This window comes from Malaya genurostris, chromosome 3 (assembly GCF_030247185.1).
Source record: "Malaya genurostris strain Urasoe2022 chromosome 3, Malgen_1.1, whole genome shotgun sequence".
NCBI lineage: Eukaryota > Metazoa > Arthropoda > Insecta > Diptera > Culicidae > Malaya > Malaya genurostris.
This window is the reverse complement of record NC_080572.1, coordinates 176048083-176068799: the sequence shown is the minus strand read 5'-3', so window position 1 is coordinate 176068799 and position 20717 is coordinate 176048083. Positions and strand designations below refer to the sequence as shown.

The 20717-nt window shown below is 35.6% G+C and overlaps 3 protein-coding genes and 1 long non-coding RNA gene across 4 annotated transcripts; 1 reads left to right on the top strand and 3 right to left on the bottom strand.

Annotated features, from left to right (window-relative positions):
* Nucleotides 1-522: 522 nt before the first annotated feature.
* LOC131437241 (uncharacterized) lies at nucleotides 523-3528 on the bottom strand. The gene is made up of 2 exons (XM_058606456.1): nucleotides 2215-3528; nucleotides 523-1255 (listed from the first exon to the last, which is right to left on the bottom strand). The coding sequence occupies exon 1, from the start codon at nucleotides 3430-3432 to the stop codon at nucleotides 2587-2589; it is 846 nt and encodes a 281-aa protein (XP_058462439.1). The 5' UTR covers nucleotides 3433-3528; the 3' UTR covers nucleotides 523-1255; nucleotides 2215-2586.
* A 12-nt stretch (nucleotides 3529-3540) lies between these two features.
* LOC131437240 (uncharacterized) lies at nucleotides 3541-3960 on the bottom strand. Its single transcript, XR_009230738.1, has 3 exons — nucleotides 3829-3960; nucleotides 3713-3771; nucleotides 3541-3658 (listed from the first exon to the last, which is right to left on the bottom strand). It is a non-coding gene; the product is annotated as an uncharacterized LOC131437240 (long non-coding RNA).
* Nucleotides 3961-7324: 3364 nt separating this feature from the next.
* On the bottom strand, nucleotides 7325-9263 carry LOC131437941 (small ribosomal subunit protein eS17). The gene is made up of 3 exons (XM_058607633.1): nucleotides 9158-9263; nucleotides 8748-8899; nucleotides 7325-7654 (listed from the first exon to the last, which is right to left on the bottom strand). The coding sequence occupies exons 1-3, from the start codon at nucleotides 9158-9160 to the stop codon at nucleotides 7417-7419; spliced, it is 393 nt and encodes a 130-aa protein (XP_058463616.1). The 5' UTR covers nucleotides 9161-9263; the 3' UTR covers nucleotides 7325-7416.
* Nucleotides 9264-17664: 8401 nt separating this feature from the next.
* Nucleotides 17665-20460, top strand: LOC131439663 (SANT and BTB domain regulator of class switch recombination). The gene is made up of 4 exons (XM_058610958.1): nucleotides 17665-17807; nucleotides 17868-18464; nucleotides 18527-19454; nucleotides 19503-20460. The coding sequence occupies exons 1-4, from the start codon at nucleotides 17743-17745 to the stop codon at nucleotides 20175-20177; spliced, it is 2265 nt and encodes a 754-aa protein (XP_058466941.1). The 5' UTR covers nucleotides 17665-17742; the 3' UTR covers nucleotides 20178-20460.
* Nucleotides 20461-20717: the final 257 nt, after the last annotated feature.

Below are 20717 nucleotides of genomic sequence, written 5' to 3'. Positions count from 1 at the left end.
AAGTTCGCAATTGGATGGGGACGCCGACTCCTACCATTAATACGCTATACCTTACGGCTGTTGATCTACCTAATAAAGAACGATTGGCATTTTTGATAACATAAAATTTTTCAAGATGTTGCGGACGATCATGAGAGATATACAGATGTGCTTCAAACGTTGCGAGTACTTTCAATTCGTCCTTCGAAGCGTACGCTTTAAGGGGTATATCTGAGCCTTCTCTGATGTTGTACAGACTATTTCTGTACCTGTTATCATTTTTCAGTGTCCAGTAAATACTTTCAATTAGAGTATTCACCTGTGCTCCGGAGTCGACAAGAAATTCGCATGACATTCCAGCTACAGTAGCGATTATTGTGCATTCCGCATTGGGTTGGACAGTACATATGATATATTGATCTTGATTGTATTTATGCCATTGGGATTTCTTTACCTATTAAATAAATTTATGCTGATCATAAGTGTGTTTTTATTGAAGTACTTCTACAATACTAACGCCCTTTGAAATAAGGCCTACATTATTCTATTGAATCATACAAAAAAAGTTGATTATTTCGTTTTCAAATATTATCTACTGTACTCAGATATTGTATCAGAATATTAATTTTCAAATTGATCACTAACTTGATCCTCTGATCTTGAAATTTCTTCTTTTTCCTCGGCCATCTCGTTTTTGGACATTTTCGGTTCAACTTCCGAAATCTCTTTGACTGCCACGCGCTTTGAATTTCCTGGAATTGACGCTTGACAGGCTCTCTGAATGTGGCCCAATCGACCGCATTTCCGACATACAAGATTTGCTGCTCCACAATCCGAAGGTAAATGAAAGAAGCTGAAGCATCTCCAACATCTGCTGGATTGATGATGGTCGTTCAAATCTTTTGCCTTTCTTTCGTATGTTTCAATGTTATTCACAAGCCATCCCGTAGATTGGCCAAATCGCTGATTGTTACTTGACCTGGTTTGAGAGTAGGGAAGATATCGATTTCTAGTCTTCGTAGCAAAATTTGATCTAGACGACCACTGCTTCGTGTGTCCGGTTCTTACTGCTGCTACCATTGCTGATTGTGATGTTGATTCACGTTGTCCATACTTTACCGCGATATACTTTTTTTGTAAACCATCTCCTGTCTAACGCGCGCCCGTGAAAATAACAGCACTTGACACCCATACATTTTACATGACATGTTGAATGTGATACTGTGCGATGGCGTTGCTGAACTGAAGAGATTTGGCTCTATGTTGGTGGCAGGGTCTACAATAATGCAGACACTGTAATCAGTAATGAAAATCAAACAATTTCTAATATTGCTAAACGGAGACTAGTTCAAAACTAAAAAAAATCAATGCATGGGATGCTCAATCAATTTGGTGGTACTAGAATAATCCCCAGCCGACAAATGTGTTTTACATTTCTTCAGTTTCGCTAATCGAAACTCTTTCGCTAACAGAAACGGTTTTACTATAACAACGATTAATCACAAAACTGCATGAAAGTTATTTTTTTAGAATTAACCGCAGAAGCCGTTTTCGATTTGGATTCAAACCAAAGTAAAAACCAATTAGTTTTAAACAGCTAATTAATCGGCCTTATGTTGATCGGATTTCAAGTCACTCCAAATAGATTTCAAAAGTGGAGTGACCAAATTTGGGGAAATTCATCAATTTTACGCGACTCTTAGAATGTGATTCATTTGTTGTCAGTAAGCGTAGGAGTTTATAATAATTCGAGCAGGAATAACTTATTTTAACAAAACGGAACAAGTTATTGAACGATGTTTAGATTGTACACATGAAAAAAAAAACAGTTTTCACATCAAGTTGATTTTGTTAAAGCTTTACCTGTCGAAAGCTCAAATAATTATGTAGACCATGTTTTAAACAGTTTATCTAGCTTTTTTTCATTTTTCACAATTTCAAATCTGAAATTTGTATTTTTTTGTCATTAGCTTTACCTGTCGAAAGCTCAAATGAAAATGTAACCAGCCAAAATAATATTTTTCAAACCGGTTTGCAGTGATCTAGCTTGACCTAATGCAAGTCATTCATTTATTTTCGTGACCTGTCGCACGAAGGACCGCATCTCGGGTTATCGGTTTGGCTGATACTTGAAATAGTTTGACCTGTCGCAAACTTTTCTCTTTTACCGGTCCCAATCATTTCATCGATCTGATTTCCTGAAATCTGACTTTGGACTCTCATCGTTATACTTACATTTCGGGAGTTTACGGTGCTGCGCCATTGTCGTGATATTTTCTTGGAATTCTGCTATCTTTGTTCATCCTTTCAATTTTCAGGAGGAAAATGCTTCCGTTCTTTATGGAATTCGTCGAGTCAATCCTGTCATTTTTTTTCTTTCTGCTTTCAGACTACTTAGATTGAGATTTGTCTGTATCGCAATAATTACCGTTGTTTTTTAGAATTTAGACTACAATCTATAAATATGCTGAAACTACATTGCGTCATTTAGTAAAACAATATAATTATTGTTTACAATATAATTTGAGTTTTATCTGGATTACTAAGTAATTCAATAATATTTATTTCACGATGTATATATTTTTATTATTCTCTCTTGTGGCTGGATTATTCTACCACAGGAGGCATGATACGAGGAAGCATAGGTGTCAGCCTTGGTGATTTTTGTTGACGTATTGGTATTGGTATATCTATATCTCCTTTAGGGTTCATTTCCGTTTGCAGCTGACATCTCTCAATTGCTTCTCGTAAAAGTTGAAGCTGTTCTGAGGTCGGTACAGAGCTTTGCTGACACTTATCGAGTTGCTGGTGAAGTATTTGAAAATCGCTCATACTTAATTTTTCTCTTCCATGTACCACTAAGCTTTTTGGTGCTTGATTTATTTTACTCGCAATTGTAGGTCTCCTTTTTCTTTCTTCCTCTTCTTCATTGATCGTAATTTTGACACCTGATGCATTTTGATTCGTTGTCGTAGCATGACTTTCTATCCAGCTAGCGACTGATTTCGTACGGTTTCGAGATTCGATCTCGATCACTCGACTTTTTACACTACGGCGATCGTCATCGTCGTTTGCCTCTATGGTTGCCTCAAGCAACTTGCATTTTTGCTCTAAGAATCGTTTTTGCAATTCTAACTCTTGTTGCTTCTTCTCATACTCCTGTTTCTCGGCTAAGTGTTGGAGCTCCAATTGTAACCTTTGTCGACGACTAGCTGACGTCATTTTAGACGAGGTAGAACCCGGGGCAACGGGTAAAGGAAGGCATCTAGAACAGATCCAGCTTCGATCGGCGATGGTGTCTGAAACTCCGGCGCACGAGTAATGCCACCAGTTATCGCAGTGATCGCAGGCTACGACGTTATCAGCACTATCAGGTCTTTCGCAAGCAACACAGTTGAAGATTGAATCATTCGGGTCTCCAGAAACAGGACTATTGTTAGTCGGTTGTGCCATTGTTATCTTGAAGTATTGTTCCCAGGAACAAGATAGGCAAACACTGTTCTTGATAGCAGATTTGATCACAATTCAATTTATTTACGACTAATACAGGTTCAAGCTACAATGAGTTTATCACTTTAGGTTATGTTTGATAGAGGATATTAAGATTACCTACATAACAGTGTTCCGTTCAAATTCATAAGATAGAGATTATCTTTCCTGCGCTAATACGTTGCTGGTACTGTTATGGACACATAATAAGTATCAAGCATATATTAAATCAATTCATTCTTACTTGTATCTTCACTCAGTATTACTGATCAGCAGTCAACAACGTGACAATCACCGAATTCACTATATAATTGCAAAATATTAATAATTCAATTTCAAATGTGCCTTAATATTAACTACCTGCTATAAATATCTTTTAATACACTTGTAAATAATTTATTTGAAATTTCCGTTAAACTGAGCGAGCACATCGACACTATACTTTTCTTCTCACTGTGATTAGCAGGTTTCTGTTAATCTCTTTGGTGGTTCAGCTCAGCATCCGTTCCCATTATTTTCGGAAGAGTTGCCAGTCGTGAGGTATCGGTGCCAACAGTCGCTGTAGAAACAACATCAAGCGATTGATGTGAAAAACGACGAATATCATTCGATTCCCGGATTCAAAATTGTTGAATCAACCACTGCTTTTAGTTTCGAAATAACTAGAAGTGAAATGTCGAAAATACCATGAATCTGGTCATAGCAAAAACTACAATGTAAATAAAGATTCGGTCATGGTTAAGCTGACCATCTCAATCGTATTAGTTATTCTAGAGCCGATACCATTTATAGTCAACATGAACTTGATTATTGTTGAAATCATCTGATTTAATAGTCGGTTGAAAACCACTATACCCACATGGTCAAGTTGGCCCTCTATATAGTTACTGTTACCATAATATTTTTCTTATTGCATAAATAAATTTTCTGAATAATTCTTTATATAATGTTAAATCGGTGTAAAAATGTATTAGGAAAATAAAGCAGGTTTTAATGTACTCTTGTTATTCTTGCATCAAAATTTCAATTAATATAACTTTTAAACATTTTTGCATGTTCGAATGATCTTCACCATTGTCAAATTAACCATAATTCTATGTTTCGAACGAACCAGAAGTGAAATATCAAAAATACCATAACACTAATTAAAACAATAAGTACAATGTAAAAATAAGATGCTATCACGGTCATGTTAAACATTCCAACTGTAGTAGTTATTCATACGATAAACAGTTCAATATTACTATTCTAGAGCCAAAACCATTCATAGTAAAAGTGAGCTTGCATATTGTTAACATCATCTGATTTTATTGTGTGCTGAAATCCACTATACTCATATGATTAAACTAACCTCACATATGGTAGCAGTTACCATCTTATTTTTCTGAGTGTATGTTCGCGGTTGTTAGAATCGCAATCATAAGCTTTTGTACACGATCCGTCCGATGTTCTAAATTACTGGGATGATGCTTTCCCGCTTGTGAGGAATTCTGGCAATCATCAGAAAGCTGGCTGCATTCTGGCTTCTGTCAAAATTGTCCAGGCGAAATTTCGTCATTGTCTCGCCGTATGTGTTCTCTCATCCTTCGACTTCATTTGATATTCGTCAATCCCGCATGTACATACAAAAAAAACTAATCTTGAGATGAGGAAAATGAGATTAGCGGCCCTTACACGAGCATTAAAAATGTCATTTTAAATGATGACTAAGTAATGATGTATTTCAAATTTGTTAGAAATCTCGTCATTAGTGCACAATTACACGTTCATTAAAATGATATTATTTTTTAGTAATGACATTTTTAATGACTCGTGTAAGAACCGCTATTGAAATATGAGTATGTTTGGCAGTGATAAATCAATGTTATTGGCAACAACACTTTCCATAATTAATATATATTAAGGGCAATAACTTATTGCCTTTCATATGTACTTTTTATTGAAAAAATAAAACCAAAATGTAGAACCGAAGCATGAAGTTTTTCTAATTATTAAAACTAGTTAAGAACCAGTTCTCCCTTAAATTCGAGTATAAACGGTTTGTTTCCATTTAAACTTTTTCGTCATATTTTTTTGTTAAAGTGAATTGTACTGATTTTACACTAAGAAATAGACGGATATAATCGTCAGATTGATTTGAACACAAATAAAAGTGACACGCTCTCCATAATTTATAGCCTATAAAGCACAATATTATGAATAAATCTTTATGATCCTAAAATCTTCGTTAATTCTTCGATACGAAAGAGCTGTAACAAAATCGATGTGACAGATATTTAGACCTATTGAGTTTAAAAAACCATTAACATAGTGCTCGCAGGTTCCAATATCATGTCTCCTCATGTGTTCATGATGACATTTGGTGAATAGAACTGCATCGACTAGCTGCTTTCGCCTTCTGCGTCAGAAGTAGTATGAGAGGGTGAGAAATGATTTGTATGATATAGCTTAATTGAAATTATGGAATGAACTTTTTCAAGTAATTCAGTGTCCACTAGACAAACGTTGAATGTGGGCTTGTGTTGCAAGAAGCTGGTGCGAGAGAACCACATTCTCTTCGCATGAGTCGCTTTAGACTAAATACACCCAAGTGATCACTGGCGCATGATGGTGAACGAACACTTCTGTGAACTTCAATTAAGAGAGAGTAGATCTGGTTTTCCTATACAAATCTTGCAAGGAAAAACAAAAATTCAACGATAAAATGTTTTTTTTTTGCTGATTTTGCGTATCCCACGCTTCTTCTACGCAATCCATACACCAGAGTGCTAACCGGCGTGTACACCTCTGTGAAAATATTTGCGTCCACCTCAAAGAATTTTAGAGCTCTGCTCTAGCACTTTGGAGCGATTCAGTGCTAGAGGTAAAAGAAAATAAACACGCGCACTCATGACGCGTGCACACTTTATATAACAGTGGTGCATGAATGTAAAAGAGAAGAGCTCTCGTTGAAGTTGTCAGTGCTAGGGGCTAATTTTCGCTTGCTCTTCGTCATACAGAGGAGATGGACATCTCTGGCTGTGTGAAAGTGTGCATACTTAAAATGTTCGTCTTTGGGGCATTGATAATTCTCAATTGGTCTTCGAGTTCATTTACATTTACTAAAAGTTTCTGTTTGGTGCGGTGTATCTTTAGATAGGAACATTGGAGCCAGTGGCGTAGCCGAACAATTTATTTATTTATTGTAAAATCAACAGACACAACGTGACCCTAATGATTATTTCTAATACTGAGTAAGAAGTGGGCCTTTGTTTTTTTTTCGTGAAAGATTAAAGTCGAACTCAGATGACACTCGATTGAAAGCCAATAACGGCTCCGTTTATCCCGTAGTTGGTGCATCGTAAAGGAAGTCGAAGAAAAGTGTTGCTGCGGAGAGCTCAAGGACGAACATTGATATTGACATATGCTATCATTAAAGCACCCGACAGCTATCGTCCCAATTCACATAAAAAAACCGCATGACATTGAAAATTCGCCTAAAATACACACATAACTTTAAAGTTTGCATAAAAATAAACCGTGAAATTTTAAAAACTCGCATAAAAACCGTATAACTTTAAAAATTTGCATGAAAAAAACCGGATAGCTTTGAACTTTTGCATAAAAAACTGCAAAACTTTGAAAATTCGCATAAAAAGATTGTAAATTGTAAAGATGTAAATTCTCTTGCATTCATGCATAATGCATAACCGCACCGTTTGATTTTCTGCATCAAATTTTAGTTTCCAGTTTTACTAAATTTGGAGAAGGACCTCAGTTTTAAATAACAGGAACAAAAAAAAGTTGCTTGAATACAAGGGTTATCCCTAAGGGATTTTGATGTGGGAGTTAGTCCAACAAGTAACACATATTCCTGTCGGTTGAGATACCTTGGGATCTTTTATTTCACATTCTACATTGAATGTATTTTTTTCTTATCAATGCCAAATTTACGCTATCGGTTCTACTTCAGTTACGTCTGCTGTAGCCTTGCGCCGTGGGGTTGGTCACCTGGACGACAATATTACTAAAGTCCAAATGCTTCAACATTTCTTTAGTCTCTGGATCGACTTCAATGATATCCTGCTCCAGAGCGGACACTTCCGGTACATAGTTATCTCTGCGTTCACGTTCCTCTTCCTGCAATTTGATCGAAATACCGCGAACTTGCGAGTTACGTAGCCGTTTCATCAAGTGTGTCACAAAACTGCAAATAAATACAATTGTGTTGAAATGTTCAGTTAATAGAATCTAATTTCAAGATAAATAAGCCGTTTTTTCTGATATGATCCTGAAGGAAAGTACACTGAGGTCTTTTTTACGCTGATTTCCGAAGTTACACGATTTTCTTGTTTTGTCTTTGAAATGCATGAAACATTGAGATATGGTGTTATCTCCAATTTATTTTTGCCTATCCAAAAAAATTTTTTTGTTGGTTACTTCTTATGATAACGTTTCACGCAATTCCAAGACAATTGTCATAAATAAAAATCCTTCATTTAAAAATTATTTTTTGGGACGTTTCACGCATTTCTAAGATATTCGGTATCAAACAATTTTTTCTTTAGTGCTGCGGTTTTATACGCGAATTTCCGATGTTACGCGGTACGTATCCCCCGCGTAAAAACAGACCTCAGTGTAAGATCTATGCATTGTCCAGCAGTAAATTACAACCCGGAATAAATCAATCACTACGGGATAACCGGATAAGCTTTTACTCGGGTTTGCTTTATTTTTGTTCGATTCTTGAACTGAGTGTTTTAAAACGACTTTCGCACTACAAAATCCAAACCGTGTTTGTACTCGTAAACTGTTATGCACTGAAGAGTCGAAGAGAAAACCGAAACTAAATAACATTACTTAAAGTTTATAACCGATTTTAGAATTCGAAAACACAAACGGATTTTTCAGAGTAATTTTCACTTTTCCGATTTCAGCATTCAACAGTTCATATGATAGATATATGAACTAAATATGGATATAGGTAGAATCTTTATCATTCTTGCTTAACCCAGAATTTGGTGCCAGTGCTTTATAAACAAAACTCAAAGTTTGTCATTCTATGAAATTTTTAGAATATTCAACTATGATAAATTTTGGGATGTAATAATAATCAAATAACTACAGCCGCATAATTCCGTTCTCATACACGAAGAAAGCACTTATCCGGATCCTAACAATGAATAAGCATGCATTCTACATTACAAAACGGGTATAATTAGTAAGCTAGTTCTGGTCAATCAAAACTTGATCTGTTTCATCCCGGTTTCCTGTGAGAGTAATGTTTATAAAATGCTTACCCGGCAATTTTGTTCCGCAGTGGCTTAGTTGGAATAATAGCTACTTCCTCGACTATACGCTTGTTGGTATGGAAGTCCATAGTCAATCGAGTGTAATATTTCTCGATGATAACTTTAGACGCCTTCTTTACAGTTTTTGTACGAACGCGACCCTGAAAGCAAGCAAACAAACAATGTAAGAAAGCCGCTTCACCGGATGATCAAAATTCATGTTTGGAGCTACAGCTTGTGATGGTAGATGTCAAATACGAAGCAATCACCAATCAGAAAATTAAAATATCTATTTCTAACACAAAACCCAAACTATCCTTTTATTTTTTAACACCATGCGTTACCAGACCGTCATGATTACATTTCCTTCAACTTATTTTAAAATTAAAAATGAAAATAAGGAATAATTTATTATTTACCATTTTGGTTTAATTTTTGCAGCTACCAATTGCTACGAAAACGTGCAGAAAAGAAACACATGACGTCACGTCCTTCGAAACTGACAGCTGTCCCATCTGGCAGCTGTCAAACAACAGAAATACCAACACAAAAATTTTATACCCAGCGGTTATAGCTCTACACGAGAAAAAAAGTCATTATACACCAGTCCTTAACTACAATGCGCTAAAAATCGACACTTTTTCAAAATGTGTTTAATACATTTCCAGTTCTACATTTCCTAACATTTCAAGTACACTTCATTTGTGCTTCAAAATTTTAACGCATAAAGTGTAACTCAATCAAATATCATCACATTTTAATCTTAAGTACAGACATGTTGATTCGAATCAAATACAATATTGTATTTGATCGAATGATTCGAACATAAGACTAAAGTGTGTAGCTTTATGACATAGATCAATGTCATAACATGTTAGTTTGAAGTGTCGCTGTATTGATGTATATATGTTTTGTCAATAATCCTTATATTTCCTGACGAATGCGGCAATACTAAGTGTCAAGCATATAATATAAAAGTTTTGAACAAAATAGCTGCAAGAATCGTCGTGGAAGTGATTGAATCAGGTTTTCTACATCATACCTTAGAAAGTCTACATAATAAGTATATTCATTAAATTATCGGTGACTTTTTGTAACGCCGTACCAGCAAGTGACAGATTCTTTTTGTTTATATTCATCTCTTTCACAATGCATGAAACTCAAAATGAAAACATAAACTATCAGTTGATACTTGAACTTGAAGGAGAAAATAAACAAAGAGGAACCATTTTTTGCTGATGCGCCTTTCAAAAGTTTACCAGAAATTGTTTTTTTATTTGCATAACTCCAAAAATGTTCAGCTAATGAAATCATTGATTGCTAATAAAAATTGTTCAATTCTTTCAAGGTTGTGTAGGTCGAAAATTAGACATTAAAACCATAAAATTATATAATGTATGTAAATAAATAAACTTCAATAAACTATATTTAGCATATTTTCAAAAACATTTAAATGATTTAAATGATGACATGACATTTCAATTTCAGATTCCTGTCCACCTGTTATGAGAATGCATTCTATATGAGAATTATACAACATCTAAGCTTTTCGAACAGTTCATATGCGCTTTTGTGACAATTCGATTGTAAGTGTGAAGCTAATTAAATACTAAAAGTCATTACCAATATGTGTCGGTAGTACAGAAGTAAAATGGATTACTGAGGAAAATTTGCCTTTTACTTACATCGGAAAATTGTGCAGCGTTATGCATTAGTAACATATACAAATGTTATCTAAAATTGTGAAAATATAGTATGCAATTAGTTATAAAGTAAGATTCTTATCAGCGAACAAAACATGTTAAGGTTCCAGATGAAAGGTGCTGACTACGAAACCAGAGAGCCACGGTTTATGGGCTCAAATCCAAATTAATAGAGGAATAATACGCCATAAACAACATTAATAGTGATCTTCATTTATTTATGTAGAATAAAAAATATCTTTTACAATATTTGAATTTTATCCGTAGTTCATTATTTAAGCATTCTTTGTGACATTTATAATCGCATTGCTTTGTGACATTTATAATCGACAGTTGAAATTGTTACCATCGATAAAGTAGATATTTGCATTATTGCTACTTTAATAATGAGCAATTCCTGCTTCACCTGTTAGATCCTATAAGAGTCTGATAATCGCCCTTTTCAGCTTTATAATAGCATTATAAAAACATGTGTAACTCCGCTGCACTTAATCAAATTTCTTTACGGGAATTTTTAAAGTTGAAATTATGTACAGTTATAATGCGTCGTGCTTAAAAATACCAATTATAATACGGAATACTCCGACAAATTTTCGAGGACACGTTTTACGCTTTGAGGTACACTGTCGGTGTACACTCTGAACATGACAACGTACTCAGATATTTACATATTTTTGTGCGTTTCCGTCTCTGCAGTTTAAATATTAGGTAGTGAAACGAATTCGGGTCACACCCTGTAAAATGTAAGTGTTCATATAATGATATTTCGTAATTTACTGAAAGGTCTACTGTTATCGATAGTTTTTTGTGTTGATTCGCCAAACGTCTTTCATCGATACATTTATAACTAAAATAAATGGTTCGGAACGGTTTTTAGGCTGGATATTTCATTTCGATCTTCGTTTTCTTATAAATAGCAATCATCAGCATACTTTGATGTCGTTGAGTTGCCAGTTGATTTATTTTTTCAACATATCAACTTGTCACTACCTAGCTGAGGAAAAGGCTAGGCTAAACTGATATTTTGGTGAACCAAGCATTAGCGATTCATTTGTATGGGACCTAGGGGTATTATTATTTGTATTTGGTGGTTACTTGGGATGTGCTTTCATATATATATCATAATAATATTTCCCGTCCTACTAAAACTTTAGTTAGATGGAATATTATTGAATAGATAAAACTTAAAGAAAAGGAAAATTAACAGTTAATACTAAAACATGTTCCATTTCCAAGACAATCAGGAAACTTTTATATCAATATGATCATACATTATTTTCCATCCAATCGAGATGAGTATTGAAAATCATTAGAAGTGACGATGCAGCAACAGAAAAATATTATTGGTGCCAGACAAAAAATGCAAAATAAAGCTTAAAAGTATTTCTCAGAAATGACTAGGACGATTTATACAAATGTTAGAACGTCTATACAGTCTCATCCGGTTCCGGAACATGATAATAGTGATCCAAAATTTAAAGTGCCATATGTTTCCTTATCCATGATCTAGGCTATTGAAACAATGATAACGAACATCCATGCGATTGTTATGGCCACACTGTGTACGGTGAATTAAGCTTCGAAGAATGATGAAAGAATGGGGTAATCGATGAGTCGCAAAACTGCATCGAATAAGAGAGCCCCTGAAGAATACTCATCCATTTTGTAGGTTGATGACAGTGATTGTAACTCCGAATTACAGAATACTGCGTACTAGTGGGATATAAACATTCTGGAGAAAATACAAGGCGCGTTGGCAAGGACCAACGCGCCCTCATTGTTTTCGAAAGAAAGGTACTGAGGACCATCTATGGCGGAGTGCAGATGGAAGACGGAACTTGGAGACGGCGTATGAATCACGAATTGCAACAGCTGCTAGGAGAACCACCTATCGTACGGACAACTAAAATCGGACGTCTACGCACAGACTAACAGACAGGACACTCAAATTAGATTCTTCAATCATTTTAACGGTCATTTCGAATATTCCTTTATTTGGGATAGTACTCACATGTGTCATGATGGCGCCACGTTACCCTATCAAAAACATCCTGTCTGTCATCTAGACTGTGTTTTTTTTTCATTTACCAACAGAGTTGCCGTCCATACAGAATTACCTGTAATGTATTGATTTGTATACGTCCATGCGAATTTCATGCAGGATACAGATTTAATACATATTGCCAAAACTATATACATAATTGTGCCTACGTCTCATCCTCCAACGCAATACAAAATCGAACCCGTTTTGTTACAATATTTACTTGCTTCTGGTCTTCCGCCACCTAATTTCGGGTGAAAACTACCAACACAATAAAAAATAGTCTAGATGAACAACGTTGAGTCAAATAAATGGTTACCTTCCAACATCGCGAAAAAGTTGAATATATTATCAACGTAATCACATAATTTATTGTGACGATTCATTTTCAAATATTTTGATGAAATCAGCATCCCTGCAAGCAGCTGATCGGTGTTGACAAACGGGGGGAACCCAACTAGTAAAAAAACTTTTACATAACACAAGGGGTGTATAGATAGTAAATAGTTCGCGCAGAACAATATAGATGGAACTAGTGCATCACGAAAAATTATTTTTATAAGAATTTACTCATACTGTCATGTCTGTTAGTCTGTGGTCTACGATGGGCTGGGCATGTCATAAGGATGTCGGACGACAGCCCAGTGAAAATGGTTCTTGAATCTAATCCGACTGGTACAAGAAGAGGAGCGCAGCGAGCAAGGTGGATCGATCAAGTGGAGGGTGATCTCAGAAGCATCCGTGCCTTGAGTGGCTGGCGACGAGCAGCCATGGACCGAGTTATGTGGAGACGTATTTTTGATACAGCAAAGGACTATAGCTGTTAGGTAAGGTAAGGTAAAGTCTCGGATGTTGTGTTTGATTAGCCGCAAAACTGCATAGACATTCGAAGTAACAAAACAAACTAATCTCTATATCCATTTGCAGAGCCTAACAATCCACGAGGCCTGTGATGATGTGATATATTCTGAGATCAGCATAGTCTAAGGTGGCTCCGACGACACGACCAGGCACTTCGAAGAAAATCATAATAAAAAGTGTGCGTGAGTGATTCACCATTAGTTACCATAAGATTGAGCAACCCCTTCTTAATAATAAAAATAATCTTATCTTTTCGAGCAACGCTGTTCTTGTTGCTATGAATCAGTTGCTAAGGAAGCACGTCAATGAACTCAATTGAGCGAACTGCAGGATCCTTTTCCTTCGAAAGTTAAAATTCATTACTGTAAACTGTTTAAAGAAAGTTAGTTTAAGCTTTGTAAAAACTGTCATGTTCTTTTGATCATAATTTATGTATTTCAGTTTCGTCCATATCCACAAAACACAACCGAAAACTTTCGTTCAGCACACCCAAATTTTTAGCGCCCGACAATGGTTAACCATCAACAAATTATTGCTTCTCGAATAACTTAAATGAAGTGTATTGCAGAAACATCCATACTACAATCAAAGCTTCTTAATTCACCATCGATTAACCAGATCACCTGAATGAAGTGATTTGAAGCTGGTCCAAAGCATTTGACTCAAATACTCAGCGAGTGACTAAGATGAACGAAGACTTCATCGTAGTTTTACCGCTTGCGATTTTCATGCAAAATGATGATTACAATACATAAAATTAAGATATGAACATTATATTCGAGAATATTGTGATACAATACTTAAGTAATGAAAAATTGCTTCTACGAAACTGTGATATTTTATTATCAAGTTCCAAAAATTTCCTGTCCTATTCGTCAAGACCTTATGTAGTTCTGATGAAGCTGTCGAGTAGTACAAAGAGACATATGGCTAAGTAACCCAAAGTACCGCGATGTTTTGGAAATTCACTCGTCTTGTAGAGTATCCATCTTGTAACGTCTTCCAACGGACTCGCATCAGGGAATCAAATGCCAAAGCTACCAGAAAAAACTGATTTAGTTTAAAGAAAGAATTTAATTGAAACTGATCTCATTACCAAAATGATTTGCTTTGTTTTCATTATCGAAACTAGTAACCACGGTGAAGGTTACTGTTATTCAGCAACAACAGTTGCCATTTTTCAAAAATTTCCAAGAAATTTCATTTTGACATTAAAAGTTACTGATGGGTAGTTAAATTTACGAAACAGTTTTTATAGATGAGGGGCAGGTCGTGTTGTCGGTGGCTCCGACGACACGACCAGGCACTTCAAAGAAAAATAGGAATAAAAAGTGTTCGTGAGCGATTTACCGCCATTTACCATAAATATAGGGACCCCTTGAAAATGATAAAAATAATCTTCCTGAGCAACACTGTTTAAGTTGCTACGAACTAGTTACCAAGGAACACTGGGAGCTTAAATAAACAAACAAATTGTAAAAATGCTCTGCTTTCGGAAATTGCTCTGTTAGTTCGGGGTAAATTTAAATTTTGTTTTAATTATTCGATTAGTGCTTATTATTGTTTAATCTAGCATATCTGAATAAGTGAGAATGAACTTAGATTGCAGATAACATTACTAACAGTTTTTGGAAGCTTCCAGTTTTTCAATTTTGGTAAGATACCTTACATTATTATTCCTTTTAATGACTTTTGAAACATGTATCTGCTTCCAGGGCTGGAACTTTTCAGATCTTTTGATACTTGAATCATTACGATCATAGCTCAAGTTACAATTCGATTATTATCTGGAAAAATCAAATTTGAACGAAAATTTGCATGGTTCCTATTGTACAATAATGGAGGCTAAAAAATACAATTAAATCAGCGGAAGCATACACGTACAGGTCACTCTGATGCTAGAAGGGAGACAAGGAATTGAAGATACCAGAACGAAAGAGATGATTAAGCGAGCGGATCACGGATAAAGGAATCGATACAAAATGATTCCGGACAAATGTAAATACACGCATCGGAACATGGAAGTGAATATGAGCGTCCGTGCACACCGCCGTGTCGAAACTAAACCGAATCGGAAATAAAGACAAAAATAATTCGAATCGGAAAAGTTTTAATAGACTTCAATTCGGATATTTTGATCGGTATGGATAACTCGCTGCAGCAGTAACGTTATGCAAAATATTCACCGATAGCAGTAATATATTGATAATCACCCTTAATCTGATTAACGACGTATTGATTTTTCCTAAGATTCCTTGCTTTGATTTTGCTTAGGTTATTAGGATTTAGGAATACAAATAAAACACCGTAAAAATAAAGCAACTGACCATTTTTTTCAATCTGCTCTGTTTGTTTTTTTTTGGAAATGACTCAACCGATCTCGATATTTTTAAATCTGTTTGCAGAATAAATTTTAGAATGAAGGCTAACGATTTCAAAAGAAATTTGTTTCTTATGAATTAGTTTATTGAGAAGAATCAGCCTGAAAGATCTTCCGCAAATGCACTAATGTGAATCTTATTGAAAGTGTACAAAGTACAGAAAGTCAAAAACCACATAAGTGTAGCAAATTTTCATCACCTAGAAGTTTTCAATAGTTAAGATTACTTTTAAAAACAAACCGTGATTCGCAATATTTATAATTGAGGCAAAATGAGCTATCAGTTGCTTCAAAGACAAAATGAGCTATCAGTTGGCTCTCGAAATTTACGATTAGTTGAGTTTCATACTTCTACAGAGTCAGCTATATATGTTTAAAAGATACATATTTACTATTTATGAATTAAAACACAATTGTGAGTGACTAATTTTTGTTTTTCTAAGTTTCATTTTTTCTCGTTTTTATGTATTTCACTGCAACTTGAATCAAATGTTTATATTTCTTCATATGAAAAAAATCACGGTTTTCGATTCCAATATATCTACCGGTTTTTTTAGACTACATATTTTAGTGTTTTTTTTTTTGTATATTGTGATAAAAGAAACCGAATGCGTAACCAAGGCTATGGTAACTGTTTTCCGACAAATAACATTTTATCGACTTGTGTTGCCAGTTTCGAACGTATTTCAAATGATATCATTTTGACATTTCGAGTTACTGAGGGGTAGTTAAATTTGTGACACAGTTTTCAGACACGAGTGGCAGGTCGTGTCGTCGGTGGCTCCCTTGTTTCGATTCGTGAAGAACAGAGAGAGTCTTTAATATTTTTAGCGATGTTGGAAGGTAACCATTTATTTTTCTCAACGTTTTTCATCTAGACTATTTTTGAATGTGTTGGTAATTTTCACCCGAAATTAAGTAGCGGCAGACCAGAAGTAAGTAAATATTGTAACAAAACGGGTTCGATTTTGTATTGCGTTGAAGGATGAGAAGTAGGCACAATTCTGTATACAGTATGTATTAAATCCAAGATTAAATCTGTATCCTGCATGAAATCCGCATGGACGTATACAAATCAATACACTACAGGTAATTCTGTATTAATGACAACTCCGTTGGTAAATGAAAAAATAAACACAGTCTAGATGACAGACAGGATGTTTTTAACAGGGTTACATGGCGCCATCGTGCCATATGCGAGTACTGTCCCAACTAAAGGAATATTCGAAATGACCGTTAAAATGATTGAAGAATTTAATTTGAATGTCCTGTCTGTTAGTTTGTGGTTCAGGTTCCAGAAATATCGGTCAAAAGCTACAAAATGAAATCTACGTGATGGTTTTGGGAATCAGCGCATTGTCTAAAAAAAACGGTTTTCAGTCGCTTCACTAGTGCACACTAATACTTCCTTAAGTAAAACATGTTCTTTCCTATTATATCTAAAGTCTATATTAAGTTTCACAAGATGACATCCCAAATGAACTCGAATGAATAAATTTCATGTTTGGCATGTATCAGTGGTTTGTTTATACTTTCTATAACATGAATTCAAATTAGAATGAACACGTAAACATACCACCGATAGCTGTCAAATGATGTTCATTCAGAGAATTTTGTGAGGTTATATCATGTTCATGCTTATATTCTGTGTGAAATCTGTATGTGCAAGTAAATATCTATATATTGCAAATGAATTTCTACTTATGGAATCGCCCGTTTTAACAAAAACAGTAAAGGTAAAAGAAAGAAGCGATTCAAAACAAATCAAAATTAGGTAATTATTTGTCTTAGAATAGATACCTTTTATTTTCTGTGTACAGTTAGATTTCTTTTAGCAAACGCTCACTCATTGGGCAGGCTAATTTTAAATTTTATTACACAGGAAACAGTAACCGTTGCCATGACAATATAACTTTTCCATTTAATGAAATTTTTATTTATTCATTTATTCATTTATGGCGAACTTGTAGTTTATTTTCGTCAGTTGATTTTTATCAGAAATTTTCAGTGCTAAGTCCAATGAAAAATTACATTAAATCAATGACCGATCCCAAAGGACAAGATCGTGGCGAGACTATTTCGATGCATGATTTCTTAGAATTTTTAAAGATTACATGTCAAGTTAACGATTCTTTTAATAACAGCAAGAAAAATCCTCCGTTCGACTACAACCAGCTGGCGAAAAACGAACTCATTAATAGTGTGAATACAGGATTATCGATTGAATCTAATGTTGGAATTTCTCCAGCTCGACATCAATCATCAAAGAAAGATAATGAGGGAGCAATACAAAAGAGAATTTTTAAAAAGAAATCGCTTTCGCAATGTAAATCACAAAAGAATAAACAAGAAACAGTAGACGTTCCGAAACGAGGTTTAGAGCCACTTCTAGACGAAAAATTAGACGAAGTTCTTAATGAGGGAATTCTGGACTCGGTTTTGCCATTTATTTGTCCTAACAACAATACTACAAGTCATGGATATCATAAGGGAACGAACTCGAAATCTTCTCATCATCCTATTGTGCAGATAACTCCTGGCGCAGGAGTTGCGTCTAAATTGGGACCAAGTGGAGGTGAAACAAACGGTTCCGAGAGTCAGACTAACGGATGCTCTAAAAAAAGTAATATTTCATCTGTCGGAGATGCGTCGCATAGTTTCCTTATTGCAAGTAGCACTACGAGTAAATCGCGAAGAAAGTCGTCTGTTTCTCAAATGACTGTTTCCGACATTCGAAATGAGTAAGAAAAGCTTTCAATGATGTGATAGCATTGGTTATATTAATTTATTTGACACATTTTAGACCTGAAGTTATTATTCATGTATGCGACGAAGTTAAAGGAACATCTAGAGATTTCTCATGTCCTCAAAAATTGCTCGTTACAAAAATGGGCTACTTTGCAGACGTCACAGCCGGACAGCGATTAGAAGACATGGATATTTCTGTACATTGCGATTTACAAATTTTTGAATGGTTAATGAAATGGGTGAAGAAAGAATCCATGTCTCAAGATGATTGGCCTATGCTTGATCCGTCTAATGTAGTGCCAATATTAGTATCAGCTAGTTTTCTGCAAATGGAACCACTGCTATTGGATTGTCTATCTTTTTGTCATGCTCGATTGAATGAAGTAGTTAGAGCATCTGCTAACTTGGCATGTCTAAATGATAGCATTATAACTCGGTTAGCAGCAATGTTCACAAATCTTGAGCTGGAAATGGTAAAAGATAAGAAGGATAGGATTGCACCACGTATTTGGACCAAATTGATTCAAAGTCTTTGTGAGATAGAACCACAAGCTCTAAGAGGTCACTACGCGACATTAGTTGGAATGTTTCGCTGCATACGATGCGGCAAATTTTTAACCCAAACCATTAGCACATTCATACATTGTGTACCACAAAACATACGCTTAAATCGCTGGGGCCAACTTATAAGTTCGCATGTTAAGGATCCTGCGTGGAATATTACTAGTTATGTGGCCAGTCTCCATAAAGAACTACGCTCGTGGCGTAAAGTATATTGGCGGTTGTGGGGACATTGCCATTTTTTGTATTGTGCCGTATGCGATAGTCATTTTGCTGTGTATCAAATGTTATGGTGTCAGTATCATCCAGAACAACCACAGTTTCTAGGACCTGCAGCAGAAGGAAGGGTTCCTGGTCCGGCAGGCCGTTATCCTTGTTGCGGGAAACAGGCCTACCGATACGAAACTCTTCCAGGGCCAACGGTAAGTGGGACAAAATTGCATAGTACTTTATTAATTTCTTGTTTTTAGGGTTGTCAATTCCGCGAACATACAGTGCAAGCTGATACCGATCGTGATCGAGCGATCCTACAACTTGCTGTACAAGCTGCTGAAGGAGGTTGTTTGTACGAAACTGCACCATTCAAACCACCAAATACCGCAAGCGACCCTTGGTGGAACGGTATCGGAATTTTGCCTCATCGCTCTAGGCAAGGTTTGCTGCCGACATTTCACGTGGATGGCGAAGCACAATCGAGTCGTTCTACTCGAAAGTTTATTACACGACAGCTATCTCAATCAGTCGCAGAATCTGATACTGAATCAGATTCGGATGATGTTGATAAATCTGGCACCGTCCTAAGTCACTCTTCCAGTAGCAGCAGCGATGGAGGAGAATCCGAGTACAGCAGTCCCATGTCGTTTCAACCTAAAAGTGTTAAAAATAAAACGAAATTATCGTATGGCCGGCAGTGGGCTGGTGACATGTCCGCTCGAAGCAATCAAGACAATCAGCGTGAATTTGAAGAGCGTGCTATGAAGCAGATAATCGCGATGGTCGGAAAGAAGACGGGCAGTGAACAGAACCATCAGTTTGTCACCTACCAGCAGGGTGGTACTTATATGAAGATTGAGGCCGACTGGCGTGAGTCCATCAAGCAGAAAAATTTAGCGAATGTGAAGGCTAAAAATGGAGGCATCAAATGATGACTGTTGATTGATTTGCGCGAACGATCCTCCAAGGAGAAATCATTTTAACATACATAATTCTATGATGTAAAGATACATTTTTGTGCTACTATGAGTACAGTTTAATAACAGTGTAAACATTCTAGTCTAGTTTGTACACACCCCGATGTAGCAGCATCGAGCAAATCTACAATCTCTTGATCACAGCACCGTGCGTTCTAGTCAATTTTTTTTAATCTTTACCTTGTCTTTTTAGGATGCGTGCTCCGAAAGTTTTGATACTCGTATTATTTTAACTACTTAAAAATGAACCAAATTAAATTCAATTAGGAATTATGATTTAAAAAATAACTCAGTTTCTTTTGCGAATGTATATATTCATCTGTTAAAGGTTTCCTGGGGATGTTAAAAGTATCTCCGTCAAAGTGTAGTTTCGTTCGAAGTAGTTTATTGAATCAAACAAAGCTAAAATAATTAGCTCAAATGTAATTTAATTATATTTTTAACTTATTCAATTTATATTATACATAACAGCATTTATCGAAACTTGGTTCAATC

Bases quoted from the DNA above. Each gene is read 5' to 3' on its own strand.
- LOC131437241 (XM_058606456.1), bottom strand. From the start codon at position 3,432: ATGGCACAACCGACTAACAATAGTCCTGTTTCTGGAGACCCGAATGAT.
- LOC131437941 (XM_058607633.1), bottom strand. The intron at 7,655-8,747 runs GTAAGCATTTTA...ATTTATTTGCAG, and splicing joins CTGCGGAACAAAATTGCCGG to TTTTGTGACACACTTGATGA.
- LOC131439663 (XM_058610958.1), top strand. From the start codon at position 17,743: ATGAAAAATTACATTAAATCAATGACCGATCCCAAAGGACAAGATCGT. The intron at 17,808-17,867 runs GCATGATTTCTT...TTTTAATAACAG, and splicing joins CGTGGCGAGACTATTTCGAT to CAAGAAAAATCCTCCGTTCG. The intron at 19,455-19,502 runs GTAAGTGGGACA...TCTTGTTTTTAG, and splicing joins AAACTCTTCCAGGGCCAACG to GGTTGTCAATTCCGCGAACA.